Source organism: Felis catus, chromosome B2, assembly GCF_018350175.1.
Source record: "Felis catus isolate Fca126 chromosome B2, F.catus_Fca126_mat1.0, whole genome shotgun sequence".
Taxonomy (NCBI): Eukaryota; Metazoa; Chordata; class Mammalia; order Carnivora; family Felidae; genus Felis; species Felis catus.
The window spans coordinates 3,986,191-4,007,500 of NC_058372.1; the positions used below are offsets into that span (position 1 = coordinate 3,986,191).

General features: G+C 41.3%; 1 protein-coding gene and 2 long non-coding RNA genes across 9 annotated transcripts in view; 2 read left to right on the plus strand and 1 right to left on the minus strand.

Annotated features, from left to right (window-relative positions):
* Positions 1-13,669, plus strand: part of SLC17A1 (solute carrier family 17 member 1) — a 35,813-nt gene extending 22,144 nt beyond the window's left edge. For all 3 annotated transcript variants that reach the window (XM_019830128.3, XM_003985735.4, XM_045057048.1), the window contains exons 11-13: positions 3,287-3,377; positions 12,646-12,785; positions 13,415-13,669. In XM_019830128.3, coding sequence (XP_019685687.1) covers positions 3,287-3,377; positions 12,646-12,783 — 229 coding nt within the window. In that variant the 3' untranslated portion in view covers positions 12,784-12,785; positions 13,415-13,669. The remainder of the gene's footprint in view (positions 1-3,286; positions 3,378-12,645; positions 12,786-13,414) is intronic.
* LOC109499514 overlaps positions 1-16,628 on the minus strand; it is a 102,298-nt gene extending 85,670 nt beyond the window's left edge. For all 4 annotated transcript variants that reach the window (XR_006597479.1, XR_002742153.2, XR_006597478.1 and 1 more), the window contains exons 1-2: positions 16,489-16,628; positions 4,680-4,815 (exon numbers count right to left, since the gene is read on the minus strand). This is a non-coding gene — a long non-coding RNA (uncharacterized LOC109499514). The remainder of the gene's footprint in view (positions 1-4,679; positions 4,816-16,488) is intronic.
* Positions 16,629-16,914: 286 nt separating this feature from the next.
* LOC123385270 overlaps positions 16,915-21,310 on the plus strand; it is a 52,291-nt gene continuing 47,895 nt past the window's right edge. For both annotated transcript variants that reach the window (XR_006597476.1, XR_006597477.1), the window contains exon 1: positions 16,915-17,047. This is a non-coding gene — a long non-coding RNA (uncharacterized LOC123385270). The remainder of the gene's footprint in view (positions 17,048-21,310) is intronic.

Below are 21,310 nucleotides of genomic sequence, written 5' to 3' on the forward strand. Positions count from 1 at the left end.
AATAATGCTAAAAATCAAAGACAAAGAAAAAAAGTCTTAAAAGGAACTAGAGAGAAAAGGCATGTTACTTCCAAGTAGCACAATATTAAGCCTGACCTCTGGTTTCAATAAGACAAATAAATGTCAGCCTAGAATTTTATACCTAGTGAAAACACTCTTCGAAAGTCAAAGCAAAATAAAAATGTTTTCAGACAGAGAAATTGTCACCAGTGGATGTTCACTAAAAGAGATACTGAAAGAAAATTTTCAGGTAAAAAGAAATTATCCCTATTGAAACCTGATTGTGCTAGGAGGACTCAGGAGCGATAAGAGGGTAAATATGTGTGTAATTATAGAGACCACTGATTTGCAAAACAGTAGAGAATACCTTGTGAGTTGAAATGCACATCAAACCAAACTGCATTAAGGAATTAAAATACAGGATGCAACAATGCAAAGAGGGAGATGCACAGAAATGTTAAAATATTAAAATCTTAAAAATGTTCTAAGCTTCCGGTGTTGTAGAGAAAAGAGTAAAAGTGTAATTCATACTAAAGTGAAAAGGACATGCTATAATATCTTCAGTGCTTGAAAACAACAGTGAAATACTGTCATAGACGGAAAAAGTAAAACCGATGAATCTAGAAGAAAGAAAAAGTGGAATGTGAAAGCGGAGGTCAAAAAGAAAATAGTGAACAGATAAAGACAGTCATAAGTATATCAGTTATTGTATTAGACCAAAATGGATGAAATATTCCAAGTGAGTATCAAGACTGTCCAGCTCAATGATAAAGGACACTGTAGCCTGCTACAAATAAAACATGCAATAAACATGAGGACATAGCACCGATGCAATTAAAGGATATAGAGAGGTATCCCACGCAAATACTAACCAAAAGAAACTTGAAACAACTATGCTAGTATAGGAAAAAGTGAAACACTACTAGAAATAAAGTGTTGGTTCACAATGGTGAAGAGAAAAATATCAGAATTATACCTCTGAATCCAAGAATACAGCCTTAATTTATGTTCAGTACGAACAGAGAGGACTCAAAGAGCTAGACAAACATACCACGGAGGGAGAAATTTTCATAACCTCTTTGAACAGCTTGTACAAAATATGAGGGAGACACGAAGTTAGTAAGGACGTGGACGACTAGAATGACAAGAACAAAATGTGACGGGCTTGACCTAATTGACGAATATGGAACACGACACTGTGCTCAACGAGGAGAGGATCCCAATTATTTTCAGTTGCCTACAGGACAGTTACTGAAACTGACAATATGCTGGGTCATAAAGCGAGCTGCAATTAATTTAAAACGATTGAAATCATTCAGAAGAGTAACACCTTGGACTGCGAGTAACTTGTCCTGTGAGTGTTCTGCAGGACAAGCAAACATTTCTAATAAATTTTAACTTGATAAACGAGTGACGTCTTGCAATACGAGTTGTACATGAGGCCGAATGTCACCTGATCACAACTGAGCCAACCGTTCTTGAAATTCACTCTGATATATACGTGCTTTCGATGACAATGATGTTTCTGGAACGAATTATGCTCACATACCAAGGTTTTACTGGATATTCTTAGATCACAGTGAATTAAGGTTGCCATCAAAAGTAAATGACACATAACCTATTGCTTTCAAATTACTGTCTGAGTTAAAGAAGAAATCACAGTTGGAATTAGAAAATACTTTCACTAAATTATAATGAAATAGGACATTTCAAAGTATGTGGGATGGTTTTAAAATCATGCCCAGAGAGACATGTATAGCTTTAAACATATACATCAAAAGAAAGTTAAGTCTTCAAATCAGTAATCATGTTTTGATCTCAAGTGGCCAAGAAAAAAGGAGCAAATTTAACCCTCCCCCCAAATTCTGAAGATTAGGGGGAAAAAAGTCATACCATAAAATCAACAATGCCACAGGTTGGTTCTTTGGGAATTAATAAAATTAATAAAATAATGAAGGCTGATTAAGAAAAATAAAGAGAAAAACGGTCAAATGAGTAACATCAAAGTGTGCATTATGGTAAGTCACAGCATATAAAAAGGAAATCATATTATGGACAACTTCATGTCAGTAAATCTGACAATTAGATGACACTGAAAAGTTCTTCAACACACACACACACACACACACAGTCATAAAATATAATTTTTAATATCGTTATGGGGAGAGGGGCTCATGAAGGCAAATGTGACAAAGGCCCACAAAAGTCCTCAGTGGCCCAATTCCCACAAAGACCTTAGGGGGTCCTACCGCTAAAATGAAAAAGGGAACTCTACCTTCCGGGGACAGTTGGAGGTCTCTGCCCCGATCTGCACCTGTGGCTGCTCATGATCATAAATGTTCTTCTTTACACGTTAGGACACACCCTCTAGCTCCCCCAAAAAAGCAAATCAAATTTGCACCCAGTGACTGCCTACAGCTGCTTGCAGGGACTCTGGGTCCCTAGGTGACGCCTCTCTTAAGACACAGAAACTAACAGACCAACTATACACAGCCTCCCACATGTGAAGGCAGACGAGGAATAAAATAGACCCAGGGACACAAAATCAAATGGACAGAACAAAACAAACAGAAAACCCTCACTCTCAGAAAAAGGAAGAACACACAGAACCCCTAATGGTGAAATCTGTTAGGCAGGAAAGGTCTGGTGACCTTCTCCCCATCCTGGAGAGAACTCATTTCTCGGTAAGACACTGATTCCGCTCTCTGAAAGGCACTTCCTTGTGCTCCGTGGATTGACAGATAGATTTGACCCCTAGTCTACTGATCGTTCTCTGGGGCTTCCCTGCTTTTGTAGTTGACTTGTGGCAGAGCTGGGTCTGGGTACCCAGGACTGGCCAAGCACTGTTGTTTGGAAACTAGCTTCTGCCCTCCTTGTCTGAGGACTGGAGCAGTCGCTGGGGCCAGGATCTGGGACTGTGGCAACAGGCCAGGTGAATAGAGTCCTTCGATTCTGTATTAACCCTAAACCGGTTTCTGTTACCAATAAACATCACTTTCCGAATTTCTCAACTGTATCTACAGATTTCTTAATCCTGCTGGCTGTCACTCTACATGGTCTCATTTTCTCAATCTCTTAAAAAGCCAACTTTTCTGACTTTGTGCTGTAACCGGAAAGTTAATTGTATTGGCATACTTTTTTGACATTTTAATGGAATTTGAGGAGGAGGAGTGAAAAATTCAGGAAATAAACAGTTAGCTCTCTTAAACCTCATTTCATTAGGCTGGCTTTTCCTGTAGTGTTTGTAAGACTTTACATCTGTGTTTTGTCATTCTTTTTTGCACAGTTATTACGGATTTCTTAAGGGAGTTACAAATGTAATTGGAATGATAGGAGGACTAATTTCTTCCATTCTGTGTGGAATGATGCTGAATGAGGTAAGGAGCATTCAGACATGGGCGGTTACCTTTCTCATATTAATTGTACAGAAAGAAGGTAATGTATATACAAACAATTGTAGAGGTGACATCTGCCAAAGGTGAGTAATGAGATATTCTGTCACATCAAACCTGGTCAGATCAGGCATCCCTCCAAACCTACAGATAATACAATTTCTTTCTCACTGGATGTCAATTAGTTGTGCTGGGAACATTTTCGTCGTTGGTCAGGGGGACAGAATTGGACCTCTGTGATTTAAAAAAAAAAAAATATTTGAGAGAGAGAGAGAGCACACACAAGTGGGGAGGGGCAGAGAGAGAGGGAGACCCAGAATCCAAAGCCGGCTCCAGGCTCTGAGCTCTCAGTGCAGAGCCGGATGCGGGGCTCAAACCCACAAGACTTTGAGATCATGAGCTGAGCCAAAGTCTGACTCTTAACTGACTGAGCCAGCCACGTGCCCAGGACCTCTGTGATTTTTAATAATGGGTGTGCGGCCTGATCAAAACAGGAATTTGGCTGGGTGAATGGTGATATAAGTAACAAGATACAGGTTTGCTAGAAAAGGAATTGAAAATCAGGAGCAAATTAGAATGAAACACCAGAAGAAACACTTCTAGAAAGGCTGACTTGTGTTTCTACAAGTGTTGTGGGCAGGGTTACCTGAAACCCTTCTTTTAAGAACACTAAAATGCCCTATCAAGCTTAAACAACCATTCTACGCGCCGAGCTGATCTTGAAAAAGACGCAAGAGAAAATTTCAGAGATCGAACACGAAGGAAGAGCTTGATCCCTGGGACATAAACGCCCACTGAAGCCACGGGCCGCCCTGGGTGACCTTCCTCTTCAGCTGTGATGGACAAACCAGGAACAAGAGATAACATCCCAAAATTACTCAAAAAAAAAAAAAAAAGTCGGGACAGACATGCTGGCATAAATCTGTAATCACAAAGGACTGCCCCTTCACACCGCTAGCCCCGTGAAGGTCATATACAAACTTGGTGTCTTTGGGGTTAAGCCCGTGAGCTGTGGTGTAGCAGGATCCAGGCAATTCCTCTACGTGGTCCTGATGACCCGGGCCAAGGACAGGTGGTCTGCGTCTGCCATGGCCAGATTTCCCAAAGAGGGGAGCCCTCCACCATCACGCTCCACATACGTAAGGTATCGGGAAGGCAGGAGAAATCACTACACTCGTGGAAACTCCCTGATGAGAGAGGTGGCCTCCGTGGAAAGGCAGAGCTCCAGGAGCCCAGGCTGCCCCCCGCCCCCAGCACAGAGCCCACTCGGTCTGTTTTGGGGTTTACCTCGCTCAGACGTGCTGAGTGCACCTCCAAAAGCTTGTCAGGTGAGCTGGTTTCCGAAGGCTCGGAGGAAACGTGGCTCCAGAGACAGCCAAAGCTGTCTCCGTCCAGTGGGGGAACTGGTCTGTCTCAGCCCCTGCTTCGGAGGGAAAGGAAAAACAGAATAAAGACCTTCTGAATACCTGAATCAATACACCAATTTTCACAAGGTTTGGGGGCCCAGATTCAAACTCGACTGGTTTCAAGTGCCGTAAGCCAAGAATTGAAATTTCGAGGAGGCCACAGATGCCTGGTAGAAACTAGTGAAATTTCTCTGGAGACACTCACCCTAAATTCATACTCCAGGATTTTCTCGTGCAGGGAAGTTTAGGGAATGTGATTTCACAATCAACCAAGAGTCACCAAACACGTGAAGAAACAAGGGGTCATGTGAGAGAATAAAAAAAAATTTGGAATATATCTTTAAAGCTATTTGAAATCTATGTATATATTTAAAAAATGTTTTTAAATGTTTATTTTCGAAAGAGAGAGAGAAAGAGAGACAGAGCACGAGCAGGGGAGGGGCAGAGAGAGAGGCAGGCACAAAACCCGAAGCAGGCTCCAGGCTCCGAGCTGTCAGCACAGAGCCCGACTCGAGGCTCGAACTCACAAACCGCGAGATCGTGACCTGAGCTGAAGTCGGACGCTTGACCCAGGCGCCCCTATGTATGTATTTAAAGAAGCAAAAGAGAGGATCGAAAGTATAAATAAGAAGCATAGCATCCGACAAAGAGCCAAATCTAACCTTTGGTAACCAAGAATATAAAAAATGAAACAAAAAATTTCGGATTAGATGCAGCTAACAAGAGAATTGGTGAGGCTTCTGATTCCAGTAACGAGAGAGTAATTTGGGCCAATTCTGTTAGTAAAGGCAACTTAAAAGGCCGGAAGCTCCATCGTGCCGTATCCTGTGGTAGCACGGCCATCCAACAGCCATCATAAATCCTTCCTTTCTGGAAGCCAGATTAGGAGACAGACAGCAGCAGCTGGTTTACGGAGGTGAGGCAGGCATCCCGAGGGCTACCTCTCGCTGTGCACTTGAACGCCCTCTGATCGGGTCCTGAGGTGATCGAATGAGGGCTCGGCCTTGATTAATGTGTTCTGGTGTGGGGTAAGGTGAGTCAATCAGATCTGTGGTGACCAGAAGGGCAGAGCAGGAGGTTAATTACTGCAGCCACAATAATTTTTCTGGTTCTCTTCTTGGCGTTTTCCCACTTCCGTGGAGTTAAACGTACTCATGCGAGTTATTTTGGTCAACGACATAGGAGATGAAGTTACACGGGTTAATTCTGAAGAGAAGCGTTAAGAATCAGGAGGCCATTCTCGTGCTCTGACACAGCGACTGGTAACAATCACAACGGTGACCGCATCCCTACCGTCCAGGGTCTGGGAACGAGGGGACTGGAGTATAGCTCCCAGCCAACCTGCTGTGCACCCTGGTGTAACCAAAACACCCACAAATCTCTGCCATTAAAAGGTACAGAGACATCTATGGTGAAAGATATCAATACATCACTTATCGTAGTTGTTGCAGCAAGGAGGACAAATCTATACGAATATAAAAGATGTGAGCAACACAATTAACACACTTGGCCTAACTGACACGTACAGAGTAATGCCCCACTCAACAACCACAGAATCCTCATTCCTTTCAAGGTGTCCTGGAACATTAACAAAATCTGACCACATACTGTGTCATTATGTAAATCCCAGCAATTGTAAACAGGACTGTGATTACACAAAATGTGTCCTCCAGTCACAGTTCATTTATGACAGAAATGAAAGAGAAAAGACACATAGAAAAAGCCACGTATATTTTTGAAAATAAGAAATGTCTTAGATCGTCAATTGCCTATATTGGCAAGCTCAGTGATTTGACTCGGTTCTTCCACTGAGAAAAGATGGTAAATTAGATTCCAGAGGACCAGTATTCTATAGAAAACCAAAGTGCAATAACACCCAGAATCAATACCGACAGGATTTCTTAGAAGATCACGTACGTTTATAAAACTGAACAACATAACAGTAAATAATTATTAGGTTTAAGAGAACATCAAAAAAAGAATCAAGTAATACTTGAACTGAATGATGGTGAAATTGGTACATTTGGAAGTATATGGGACATTAAGGGTAATTTACAACTTCACCTAATTTATAAAAGAAAACACCAGAAAAACAACCAAAAATAAATAAACTGAGCATTTGACTCCAGAACTTGGGCGGGGGAGGGGGGAGAAAAACAACAGAGCAAACCCGAAAGACAAGGACTAAACTAACAAGGGGGCAAATAAGTAAATTCTACAGTTAATAAAACCATAGAGAAGATATATAAACTTAAAATTGGTAACGTGAAAAGATTCATCAGATAAACTTTCTGGAGCAGGATACAAGAGACAAGATTCAAATAAAATGCCAAATGAGAAAAGGGAAATGTTTTCAGGGACAATGTAGATTAAAAGCCAAGAATATTCAGAACAACCCCAGGCTGAAAAGTGGGGAAACCTGGATGAACAAAATCATTTCTAAAAATATATAATTTACCCAAATTGGCTCACGAAAGATAAAGACCACGGATGGACCAATCAAAATGGAAAACCTGAAGTAGAGTTCAAACACCTTGAACCTGAACTCAGGCCGAGGTGGCTTACCAGCTGTGTGCTACCTAATATTGGATAGTTTATTCCTGTTCTCAACTACTGATGTCGGAAATTAAGAAGAAGAATTCTGAAAGCACTTATAAGGCTTGTATAATTTTGATTCCAGAACCAGATGATAGCAACGGAAGAAATATTTAGGCCTATTTAACTCATGAACAGAGATGCAAAAGTCCTAAAGAAATTATTAGTCAACCAAAGCTAAGAGTATATTAAAAAACAATACCTCATGACCAAGTGGATTTTATTTCAGTAAAGTAAAGATAGTTTAATGTAAGTGTATTTACCGGTGCAATTCATCGCATTAGATCAACGTAGAAAAAAAAAACTTCTATGATTATCTCAACTGGCACATAAAATTCCAAAATTCGTATGAGGTGTTTTTTTTTTTTTTTTTTTTTTTTTTTGCATCCGATTAGCAAAATAAGGAAAGAAAGGAACTTCTTTAATGTGGAAATTTTTTCAACTTTTTTTTTTTAATGTTTATTCATTTTTGAGAGAGAGAGAGAGACACAGCATGAGCAGGAAAGGGACAGAGAGAGAGGGAGACACAGAATCCGAAGCAGGCTTCAGGTTTTGAGCTGTCAGCACAGAGCCCGACGTGGGGCTCGAACTCGCAAACTGTGAGATCCTGACCTAAGCCGAAGTCGGACGCTCAACCGACTGAGCCACCCAGGCACCCCAATGTGGAAATTTTTTACGCCAAAATACTATAGATTATTTTTACCGGATGAAGAAATTTAAGATGCATTTCTGATGTGGATAGAGGTAGAGAGTATTACGCGATGTGAAATCAGTCAGTCAAAGAAAGACAAATCCCATATGACTTCACTCACAAGTGCAATTTAAGAAATACAACAAATGAGCAAAGGGGAAAAAAGAGAGGGAAAGAGGCAAACCAAGAAACAGATTCTTAACTATCGAGAACTCACGGATGGTCACGGGGTGGGGGTGACTTCTCACCAGGTAGCGTATGGATGTGTTGAATCACTATATCGTACTCCTGAAAGGAATATAGCACTGTATGTTAACTGCTGGAATTTAAATAAAACCAAAAAAAAATTCAAAAAAAAAAAAATAAAGCTAGATATTTCATTCCAAAAAAAAGAAGAAGAAGAACTTAAAGTGTTTCAAAGCAGGTGTTTGCATTTGGAAAAGGTGGTAAAAGCAATTATTTGCATTAGATGATGTTAAGTGACAATTATTTGCATTAGATGATGTTAAGTGACGATGTTTCGTCAGTAACGTAACCTCACAAAGCTTTGTATGTGATGGCAGCTGACAGTTTATAAAAGAAACAATAAGGAAATTAAAAAGTTGAATAAAAAATAAGATGCATACTCCTGAAGGTGAGAAATGAGAAAAGGATGCTCATACCTACATTATTTATCAACTTTTTAACACTGGACTGGAATTTCTAGACACTGTTTTAAAAGGAAAGAAAAATACAGATTTAAGAATCAGAGAGAATAAAATAAGGCTTCAGAAAACCAACATGAGCAATAAAAAATAGAAAATGGAAGAAAGGAAGAACGGAGTTCAGTAAGTTTGCTCAAAACGAAATCAACATACTTAAATAGTAGCGTTTATAAATACCAGAAATGTTACCTAGAGGGCGTTTTATATATATATGGCATCATTCACACTACCAACAAAAGGAATTGTTTTGGAATTAGAATACACCCCAAAATATGCAAGACGGTAATGGAGAAATTTTTTTAAAATACCGACTTTATAAGGGCACCTAGGTGGCTCAATCAGTTAACTGTCTGACTTCAGCTCAGGTCACGATCTCACCATTGTGGGTTCGAGCCCTGCATCAGGCTCCGTGCTGACAGCTCAGAGCCCGGAGTCTGCTTCGGATTCTGTGTCTCCCTCTCTCTCTCTGCCCCTCCCCCACTCATTTTCTCCCTCTCTCTCTTTCAAAAAGAAAGAAACATAAACATAATTTTTAAAAATACTGACTTTATAAAATACTGTTAATAACACAACATGTACAGTTATAAGGAAAAACAAGACAGAACTAGAGTATAGGAAAAAATAATCTGGGAGACACTGATGAGAAACTAAAGAGCTCATTTTTTTTTAATGAATCAGTTTTTATTCATAGGCTATAGGATTCTTCTCTGACTTTTTTTTTAAATTTTTTTTTTTCAACGTTTATTTATTTTTGGGACAGAGAGAGACAGAGCATGAACAGGGGAGGGGCGGAGAGAGAGGGAGACACAGAATCGGAAACAGGCTCCAGGCTCTGAGCCATCAGCCCAGAGCCCGACGCGGGGCTCGAACTCACGGACCGCGAGATCGTGACCTGGCTGAAGTCGGACGCTTAACCGACTGCGCCACCCAGGCGCCCCTCTGACTTTTTTTTTTTAAAAATTTGTTATAGTCAAAGACACATAAATTTGTCCTCTTAATTTTTAAGTGTACGTTACAGTATTTTTTTTTCAACGTTTTTTTTTTTATTTATTTTTTTTATTTTTGGGACAGAGAGAGACAGAGCATAAACGGGGGAGGGGTTAGAGAGAGAGGGAGACACAGAACCGGAAACAGGCTCCAGGCTCCGAGCCATCAGCCCAGAGCCCGACGCGGGGCTCAAACTCACGGACCGCGAGATCGTGACCTGGCTGAAGTCGGACGCTTAACCGACTGCGCCACCCAGGCGCCCCAGTACGTTATAGTATTAAGAGTATTGTTAACTATGTGTACATTGTCGTACAACGGATCTTTAGAACTTTGTTATCTTGCGTGACTGAAACTTTTTCCTCACTGAACAACTCCCTGTTTCCCCTCCTCCTGGTCCTTCTGATTTTTTAAAATATGGGGATTAATATTACTATTTTTTTTTGGTATATGGGTAACCATTAAAAATAGGCAGAATGTGAAACTTTCAAACCAGGGTAGAGGAGAAACATGCGACGTGGAAAAAAAAAAAAAAAGGCAAAACCCCCTCGATTTGAAAGAAGAAATGATATGTGTGTGTGGGGGGGTGGTGAGTAAGAATATGGTTAACATATAGGAAAGATTTAAAACACAGAAATTGTAGCAATAAATGCAAATACACCAGTGGTCACAATAAATATAGACGCACTAACTTCTGTGGTTAAAGGACAGAGTTTTTAAGACTGGATTAAAAACTCAATCCATTCTTAGGCCATTTATATAGAAGATACCTGCCTAGAATAAAGAGATAGAAATATTGAAAGTTGTAAGGACGGCATAAAAAAAGAATGAAGCAAACATTAACCAAAGAAAGGTGGCATTGCTATATTATCAGGAAAAAAGTTTTCTTTAGGCAATAATAGTGGAAACAATTGAGGGTCAGCCGCTTAGCTGTTTAGAGTGTGTAGTTCTCTGGCAAAACTATCTTATTCAGCTATTTCTAAGCTACGTGACCCAGAAACATTTTCCCTCTAATTCTTGGTGTCTCCAGCTGTAAATGGCCAAAATGACATAGAAACATCACGGGATTTATGGGTTTACTGAATCCGATCATGCATGCAAGTGTCAGACGTTCATATACTCAACCCATAACAGCTCTTAGTCTCATTACTCGCGCACCCTTTGAAATCAGGAAAAACAAACGCGTGTTTGCTATCTTATCCTGCAGCGAAATGCTAGCAAACCCAGTTGCTCAAGAGAAGTTAAGTTACAGGTATATACAATGTAAATGCAGAAGAACAAAATAACATGATGTACAGAGAACAGAGTGTCCCCCTGGGGAGAAAGAATCAAAGTCAGTTCGCATATTGTGGAAAAATCTAAAAAGCAGTTTATCAACCCATACACAAAATACCTATGGGGGAAAAATGAAATTTGTGCAAAGTCCCCTATGAAGAAAACTGCACACCTAGAAGCAGTATCAGTGAAAATACACGAAGAAAGAGGCACAGTCAAGCTTCCATGCTGGACTTCAATTCCAAATCACAATGAATTGTATTAACTTCAAATCATTGCAAACTGTATTATTTGTCGTTGAATTTCTGGGCAGGTCTCACTCCTTTTCTTGACTTTGCCAATGACCTGCCAAGCGTGGCATGTTTAAATTAGAGAGATCAGTATAATTAAATATATTTAATGTCTAGTCTGGAAACATCTTGTTTTATTTCTCAAGGTCTACTCCTAAATTATATATATATATATATATTTTTTTTCTAAATTATATTTTAAATAAAACCGATGATGATTTGGTCAAGTTGCGAAAAAAATACATTCTGGATGATGAAGTTTCATTTCAAACCGAGGGCATGGATTTATTTAAAAAAAAAAAAAAAACAAAACAAAAACATAGTGGCAAACCCCCTTGTAGAAAAATACAATTATACTCCGTTCTCACACCTGACCCCAAAATTTATTCTAGATGATGAAAGATGTAAAGGAAGGAAAGAACAATAAAGATACTAATGTAAAACAGGACTTAGTAATTATATAAATTTCTGGTTGGACATCCTTCGAAAGCATGACACCAGACATTTAAACCCAATCACGATGCATTATACGTTCAACTACATAAAATTTAATTTTAAGCTGATAAAAAAGTTAAAAGGCAAAATGGTAAAACAGATCTCAAACATAATTAAAATTCAATGCCATCTTTGAATATAGATGCAAAAATGAAATAAATTACCTGTGCATAGAGCCCACCAGCATATCAAAATATATGCCTATGACACCATGATTAAGTAAGCCATTTTCTATGAAAGTTAAAGCAGCTGAATATTACAAGATCTGTTAATGAAACTGATCGTATTAGAGGCTCAAAGAGAAAATGAGTTAGGAATAAGGAAAAGGTATTTGATAAATTTTGTTCAAAAGTACTCCAATTTATAGCAGCAAAACGTGAAAAACCACTTAAATATAAGGAAATAAGGGATGTTTTACACATTTTATAAATCTAAACTCTGGATTACTAATAAGTCAGTAAAGGTCGAATATTTCTTGATATGCAAACGTTCATGTTTCTTTTTTTTAAAACACGTTTATAATTCTAAATAAAAATATATGCATTCTTGGCTTGGGCACTATGTACATCATAATGCCATTTTGATATATGAAAAATTATATGTACATAGACACAAATCAAAAAAGGAGAAAGATAAATGGTAATTATCTTTGTAGAGTGAACTGACAAATTTTTTTTGCTCCTTATGAGTGTGTTTTTCCATGTCTGTAAAGTGATTTGTGCTAAACCTGTACTGATTTTAATATGATATTGGAAGTGTTAAAAAGCACCTCAAGCCCACTAATTTATAATTACTTTGCACTAAAATCCTCAGAATCCGGAATCTGGCTGGTTTAAAATCTTCTTCCTGATGGCAGGCGTTAATGTGACAAGCCTACTTTTCTGTCTCATATTTGGGAAAGCAGAAATTCAGGACTGGGATAAAGACAGACCAGAACAAACACGCCTCTGAAGGTAAGAAGTGATCGGCTTGAGGTCCGAGTTTGAAAGTGGGGGTGCAGGAGAGGGCAGGGTTGAGGGTACCCCCTGAGCAGACTGTGGTGCTGGGCGGGGTACAAGTTTGGGTTTGGGGGAAGAAGGGGGCCATGTCCAGGTGGGGACAGCACGCAGCCCAGAAGAGGTGTCGCTCTGAGATTCTGGGGAACCAGTAGGGCTGGGACTGTCTAACCTTAAGGGTGAGGAAGAGAAGGGGAGGCTTCTAAGGGGGGACTGGGCAGGGCCCCGGGTTGAGCAGGGAGCGAAGCTGGAGAATGTGGTATCACCCCAGGAGGGAAATGTTACCCAGAGGTCAAATTACATAAGGTCTGGAATTTACTAATGGGTTTGGCAAGAGGTACCTTAAAGGTGACCCTGACTAGAACGAATGATGGAGACTAAGGGCACATTCAAGTTCAAAAGAGAATCTGATACTGTGCCTTTCTTCTTTCAACTCTGTCAGAGGTAAATAAAGAGTAGACGTGTCTTTATAGAATTATTTCCCCTAATGCATAAATAAGAATTGGTATATGTAGGATATCTTTACTGAACAAACTCCAGTGAATAAAGGGATCTGTTTTTGTTTTGTTTTGTTTTTGCCCCGACAGCGGTTAACATCACAAAGAGATACGGACACACCGTGTACATCCTGACCCAAGAACACACGTCACCAGGGTCTTGCTAAGAACATCAGCTGAGTACAGTCAAGCCTATAGATAGCAGCTGCTGTTTTGCAAGAAAGACAGAGACTAGAGAGTGCAGAATGCGTTGATCAAAATCCTAAGGACATCGTCAGCAAATCTAAACTGTGGGAATTTTACAGTCAAAGGCCTTAACAGATTTTTTAACAGACAAATTACAAAGAAAAAGAAAAGAGACAGGAGGGGGAGCGTCTAGATCAAAAGTGACTTTAAAAGCATTACATTTTTAAATTTTTTTTTTTCAACGTTTATTTATTTTTGGGACAGAGAGAGACAGAGCATGAATGGGGGAGGGGCAGAGAGAGAGGGAGACACAGAATCGGAAACAGGCTCCAGGCTCTGAGCCATCAGCCCAGAGCCTGACGCGGGGCTCGAACTCCCGGACCGCGAGATCGTGACCTGGCTGAAGTCGGACGCTTAACTGACTGCGCCACCCAGGCGCCCCAAAAGCATTACATTTTTAAAAACTGGCAACACTATCAGGGTGGAGGGTGGCCAATCTGTAAAGACAGGCAGAGAAGACATTGTTCTAAATGTCAGGATAGTTATTACTTTTAAGGGGAGGAAGATGTGATTAGGACAGACCACATGGAAAACTTATGAGGTTCTGGCAATATTCTTTTATGTCCACAGTGGTGATTAAAAGAGCGTTCACGGAATTACATGTTTGTTTCAGGCAGTTTTCTCTACCTGTGTTTAGGAAGGAAGGAAGGAAGGAAGGAAGGAAGGAAGGAAGGAAGGAAGGAAGGGGAGAGGGAGGGGGACGGAGGGAGAGAAGGGGGAGTGGGGGTGAGGAAGGAGGGAATGTGAGCGGAGGAAATGGAGACAGCAAGAACAAACAGCACTGTAAAAGGGAGCAGATAAATGACACAGTCCCTGTGGGGGAACGTGGATTGTTTGTCTGTCTTAGACTTAGGTGCAGTAGTAACACCTAAGCTGATGACATTTTCAGTCATGCGGTTTCACCGTGGGAGAGAGGCGCACACGCAGAATGAAAGTATTTGAGTCATCCAGAGAGGATGAAACCCAAGCGCACTGCAGGCGTGGGCCTTGGACGTAACCTAGAGTTAATCCGAAGTAGCCCAGAGAAGGTGGGATTTATGGGCAGCCACGTGGCGGGTCAGTACACGGGTTGGCATTTCGTCTGTGCAATAAGCAGTGAGGTTCTCACTTAAGGGGAAGGAGTTGAGAGCGAAATAAAGGAATCAACCCTGGGAAAGGGTGAAATTCACGTTATGAGTAAATGACATGATTGCTTACCTTGAAAATCAAAGTGGGTTGAACTGGAAAGCTACAGAAACAGTAAACACACCCGGTAACTTTGCTGATCAATTAATACAGAAATAAATTTTTTCCCGTTAAGCGATAATAATAACTGGTTAGCGAATTTATTGAAAGAAATGGTCCAAATGATGGTTGGAGGGAAGTTTGGTAGGTATCAATCAAAAATTCAATAAGGGCGCTTGGGTGGCTCAGTGGGTGAAGCATCCGACTTCACCTCCGGTCATGGTCTTGCGGTCTATGGGTTTGAGCTCCAAGTGGGGCTCAGTGTTGACAGCTCGGAGCCTGGAGCCCGCTTCGGATTCTGTGACTCCCTCCCTCTCTGCCCCTCCCCTGCTCATGCTCTGTCTCTCTCTCTCTCAAAAATAAACAAACATTAGAAAAAATTCAATTGACTCAGTATTGCCAGTAGTAAGAGTTCCCATAACGGTGCATCACAAAAATTCATCAAGATGCATTTATATGCAAGGTTGCTGATTAGAAATGGCAAAACTCTGGATCTGGAATTAAACATGTCTTCGTTAATTAATTTTGTGTAAGCGAATGAAACACAACCAGAAGCTAAAAACATGGGAGCTCATACAAATTATTTTAGTAGACAAACTACTGAGGTTGTCCTTATGAATAAGCACATAAGAAAGCTGGGAAATACTCCATAGGTATTAGCAAAGGTTTGTCCTCTATTTCCAAGATATGGAGCTGGGCATAGCTATGGCAGTAATCATATTCAGACCCCAAAATCTTATTTGTTTCTACATAGTTGACCTATTAAAATCTACAAGGTATATTGAAGTTTTCATTATTATCTCTTTTAATTTCCTTTTATGTCCAAGCAGCTTAAAACAATTTTTTTAATGTTTACTTATTTTGAGAGAGATAGAGAAAGGGACAGGAAGAGAGAGAGAGAGAGAGAGAGAGAGAGAGAGAGAGAGGATCCCAACCAGGCTCTGGGCTGTCAGTGCAGAGCCCAACACCGGGCTCGAACTCACAAATCGTCACATCATGACCTGAGCTGAGGTCAAGAGTCAGACGCTTAACCGACTAAGCCACCCAGGCTCCCCTCCAAGCAGTTTTTATTGAACATCCTGATGTTATATTACAATATCAAGAAAGATTCGGTAAGTGTGTCCCCCCTGGAAAGGTTAACTTTGTTTTTCTAAAGTTGTCTAAAATTACTGCCCTCTCACATTTCTTGTGTGTGTGCTTGCTTCAGATTCTCTGGAATGCAGCGCCGTCGCCTTTGGTTTCTACCTTTCTGAGCCATTTCACTTAATCTGTGTTTCTTACAAATACTTCCCCCACGCTGAGCACTGTCTCCTTTGCAGGGGTGAGTTTAACCCAACAGCCTTTGTTATCATGACACATACACTTCATGTTTGTATTTTATACTCCCCTAAAACCATGTCCCCCTTATCTCTGTCCTCCTCCTCCTCTTGCTTCCTTGCCCCCGCTAATAATTCCGAAGATACAGGGAATATTTCAAATGCTGATTGTGCTTACACGCTCTGATTAAACCTTCTTGGAAAAGCTGTCCATTTTTCACTGGAAGGTAATACTCTCTTTTGCTGCCTTCTTTTCCCCTCCAAAATATCTCACCCCTTGGACTTTTCTAGTAACTTTTCTCCTGCTCGGACGGACGGCGCCTGCCTGAGGGTGTCACTCCCCAAACACAGCAGAGGTGGAAGGAACCCCCTGTTTACCTCGGCGGCCTCTGCAGCTTCCATTGGGCGGGTGCCGGAGGGCTGGGAGCTTTAAATCCACCTTGCAGACTCAAGGCCAGGTGACAGCCAGCGCGGGGACCCCAGCACCGGTGGCGGGGTCCCAGAAGCGTCCTCTTTGGCCCCGCTCTCAGTTTTGCGGCTCTGGGAGGAGGAAGCAAGGCTTCTTCAACACCCTGCATCCTCGGGGCACTGGGCCACGAGGCAGCGCTCAGCTGGTCTGCAGAATCCGCAGTATTTGCTCGGCTCCGTCACACGGACACATTGTTGCAAAGTTGGTCCCTGTCAATTTTCCATCTCGAGCGAAGCAGCTGGGGGAAAATGTCAGAGGGCAGTCACGGTCACGCGTCTCACCTGGGGCGCAGAGCCTTTGCGCACCGAGGGCCTGGCCCCGGGAATTGCAAGATCGCCTCTGGTTCCCGGGTGCACTTGCTCCGCCCACTTCCTGCTGCTGGAAGGATCGGCCGCCCTGACCCGGAGGCGGTTTCCTCTCCTGCCCTTTCTGAGGAAGGAGCAGAGCCCAGGCGTCTGGCAGGGAGCTGTGAGTTGACTCCAATGTCACCTATTCTTTGGGTCCTCCTGGTCACTAATTTAGCAAACAGCCCTTGATGGTTCTGGCATGAGGTGGTTCCCTAGTTTTTTGTCTTTTTGTACGTTGGTTGTAGTTGCCTTTGTTTGAGGGTGAGGTGGGGCGGGAAATCAGTAAAGACCACACAGAACTGTATATAATGTCACCAGGACTGCCAGTGGTTTGTGCAACAATAGAAAACTTGGCTTAGAGGCTTTGTAAGTTAGATGCCATAATTATGTGGTCCGAAAATCTGTAAACTTGTTGTATGTTCTGTTTTGTTGATATAAAGGGGTTTTATCGACCGGGTAGCTTTAGGTGAATGTGTTTGGGTGCGTAAAGACAAGTGGACCCGTATGGCCCTGCAGAATGAAGAATGTCAGAGTGAAGCCACATGGGTGACAGAAAAGGTTCCCCTAGCCGGTGCACCTGTGGGTGGTCACTGCACCGGCCTGTCCCCCTCTGACACTCTCACCAGGATACCAAGACCGACCATCAGCAGACTTCAGTCTCCTGAGAGCTTTTTGTGTTAGTTTTAGTTTTTATTCATTTTTATTATTTTTTAATTTTACTTCCAGGGCAGTTGACATACAGGTTATATTAGTTTCAGGAATGCAATACTGTGATTTGTCACGACTGTGCGTTAATCTGAGGTCCTTGCAGGCCTTACAAATGGGCTGCCTCAACCAGTTAGGGCAGTCTTTGACCTTGCCATCACTGAACTCACAGGAGGGGAAAGGAGAGAAGGAGAGAAACCGACCGCATACAGCATAGACGTTTCCTTCCTAAAAGTTCATTGTTTCTTTATTGTCTTTCCTTCATGTACAGATGTTTATCGCGCAGCTTAAGTCGGGATTCAGACTTGTTTTCCAAGTGATTGAGTTCTACCAACATTTTTTTTTTTTTTTGGAATACTTCACATTTGTTTCTTCTGATTTAAAATACCAACTTTTGGTAAAATAAACTTCGATATGTTTATATGTGTTTCTGGGCTTAATACATAGTTTAATATCTATTGTTACAAGGACCTGTTATTAATATAGTGGTTGGTCTAAATTTTTAATAGATGTAACTATCAGGCTGATCAAACAACTGTTATCATTTTTATTTTTGAGGATGATAATATGTAGCCTCGGCTGCTTTTAATTCCAGGAAAGTGTATAATCATTGGGCCATTTTAATAAAGACTTAACCGCAGTACTTAAGTTGCACCGAATTGCAATCTAATTGCATGAGATTGCACTAAATCTATTTGGGAGAAATTAAGATTGCTGTAATAGCATGACCTCCCTTAAGAGAACGTAGTAAGACTACCCCCCCCCCCCAATGCCAAAGGAAGGTTCACTTTTTCTTCAGCCCAGTGCTACAGTTTGCTTTACGTATTTCCTATGCATTTCTTATCAAATGTAACTTATATTTCCTGAATGGGATTTTTACTTCTTATATTTTCTTACAAGTTTGGGCTGGGATATAGGGAAGATATTGTTTGAATAGATTTATTTTTTTTAAACTGAGAAACGTAACTGTGGCCGAGATACCTTGCTAGGATGGTTTGTAAGTTGATTCTCTGGTTTCTAGGTAGATAATCGTATCATTTGCAAATAATATTTTTCCTTCCTCCCTTTTGATATTTTATCTCTTTTTTCTCCCCTCTTGTTAGTATTCCGTTATTCTTTAAGACTTTAAATGCATAAACTCTAGTTTTACTCTAATAAGTTGTTTGCTTATTTTTATTTATTTAACTATTAAAAATTTGTAAATGTTTTATTTTATTTCTGTTAATTTTTGAGAGACAGAGAGAGAATATGAGGAGGGGAGAGGCAGAGAGAGAGGGATACACAGAATCCGAAACAGTTTCCAGGCTCCCAGTTATTAGCACAGAGCCTGATGCAGGGCTAGAGCCCACGATGTTGAGGTCGTGACCTGAGCTGAAGTCAGTCGCTTAACCGGCTGAGCCACCCAAAAGTGTCCCTATTTATTTCATTAAAAAAAATTTTTTTTTAATGTTATTGATTTTTGAGACAGAGAGAGACAGAGCGTGAGCAGGGGAGGGGCAGAGAGAGAGAGGGGGAGACACGGAATCCGAAGCAGGCTCCAGCCTCTGAGCTGTCAGCACAGAGCCCGACGTGGGGCTCGAACCCATGGAGTGACCTGAGCTGAAGTCCGACACTCAACCGACTGAGCCACCCAGGCGCCCCCCCCCCCCCCCCCCCCCGTGTCTTATTTAACTGGAAAAGCGTATCTCTTAGTTTCGTTTACTGGTTTGGTGCATCTCTTCACCCCCCTTCCCTCTGGCCTGTTTGTCCTCTGTATCTGTGAACCTGCTTCTGTTTTGTTGGTTGTTTTGTTTTGTGTTTTATTCGCAAATAAGTGCAACCATACGGTATTTGTCTTACTCTGACTTATCCCATTTAGCGTGTGGCTCCATCCGTGTGGCTGCAAATGACAAGATTTCATTCTTTTTTTTTTTTTTTTTACAGCTGAGTAATATTCTGTTGGATAAATACGGTGCGTCTTCTTTATTCATTCATCTATCGACGGACATTTAGGTAGCTTCCATATGTTGTTTATTGGAAATAATGCTGTGACGAACATAGGTGTGCATGTGTCCTTTTGAATTAGTGTCTTCATTTTCTTCAGATAAATACCTCGATGTGGGGGCACCTGGGTGGCTCAGTCGGTTGGGTGGCCGACTTCTGCTCAGGTCATGATCTCGCGGTCCATGGGTTCGAGCCCCGCGTCAGGCTCTGTGCTGACAGCTCGGAGCCTGGAGCCTGTTTCAGATTCTGTGTCTCCCTCTCTCTGACCCTCCCCCGTTCATGCTCTGTCTCTCTCTGTCTCAAAAATAAATAAACGTTAAAAAAAAATTTTTTTTTAAATAAAAAAAAAAAGTACCTCGGTGTGGAATTGCTGAATTCTGTGATAGTTCTATTTTTAATTTTTTGAGGGATCTCTGTACTAGTCTCCGTAGTGACTGCACCAATTTATTTTCCCACGCACAGTGCATGAGAGGTTTTCTTTTTCTCCATCCACATTCTTGCCAGCACTTGTTATTTCTTAGCGTTTTGATAAGAGCCATTCTGACAGGTGTGAGTGATATACCTCATTGCAGTTTTGACTTGCATTTCCCTGATGATAGTGATGATGAGCGTTTTTTCATGTCAGTTGGCGATCTGGATGTCTGCTTTGGAGAAATGTCTATTCAGGTCCTCTGCCTAGTTTAAAAAAATTTTTTTTTAATGTTTATTTTTGAGAGAGAGACAGAGTGTGAGCAGGGGCGGGGTGGGGGGGCGTGCAGAGACAGAAGGAGACACAGAATCCGAAGCAGGCTCCAGGCTCTGAGCTGTCAGCACAGAGCCCGATGCGGGGCTCAAACTCACGCACCTGTGAGATCATGACCTGAGTCGAAGTCGGCCGCTCCACTGACTTAGCCAACCAGGCAATCCCGCCTATTTTTTAATTGGAATCGTTAGTTTTTTTTTAAAAAAAATGAATTGTAGGCATTCTTTATGTATTTTCAGTGTTAATTTCTTATCAGTACATCATTTATGAATATTTTCTATTCAGGAGGTTGCCTTTTCCAACAGAAGTTGCTGGTTTCCCTCACTGTGCAAAAGCTTTTTGGTTTGATGTCATCCCATTTGTTCATTTTTGCTTCTGTTTCCCTGGCCTCCGGAGACGTTGTTGACTAAGAAGTTGCTGTGGCAAAGATCAAAGAGGTTTTTGCCTGCTTTCTCCTCGAGGATTTTGATGGCTTCCTGTCTTACATTGCGGTCTTTCCTCTATTTTGAGTTTATTTTTGTGTCTGGTGTAAGAAAGTGGTCCAGGTTCATTTTTCTGCATGTCACTGTCCACTTTTCCCAGCACCACTTGCTGAAGAGACTGTCTTTATTCCATTGGATATTCTTTCCTGCTTTGTCAAAGATGAGTTGGCCATACACTTTTGGGTCCATTTCTGGGTTCTCTATTCTGTACCATTGATCTGAGCGTCTATTCTTATGCCAGTACCATACTGTCTTGACAAGGACAGCTTTGTAGTATAGCTTGAAGTCTGGGATTGTGATGCCTCCTGCTTTGGTTTTCTTTTTCAAGATCGCTTTGGCTATTTGGGGTCTTTTCTGGTTCCATACAGATTTTAGGATTGTTTGTTCTAGCTCTGTGAAGAATGATGTGTTACTTTGATAGGGATTGCGTTGAATATGTAGATTGCTTTGGGTAGTATCGACATTTTAACAG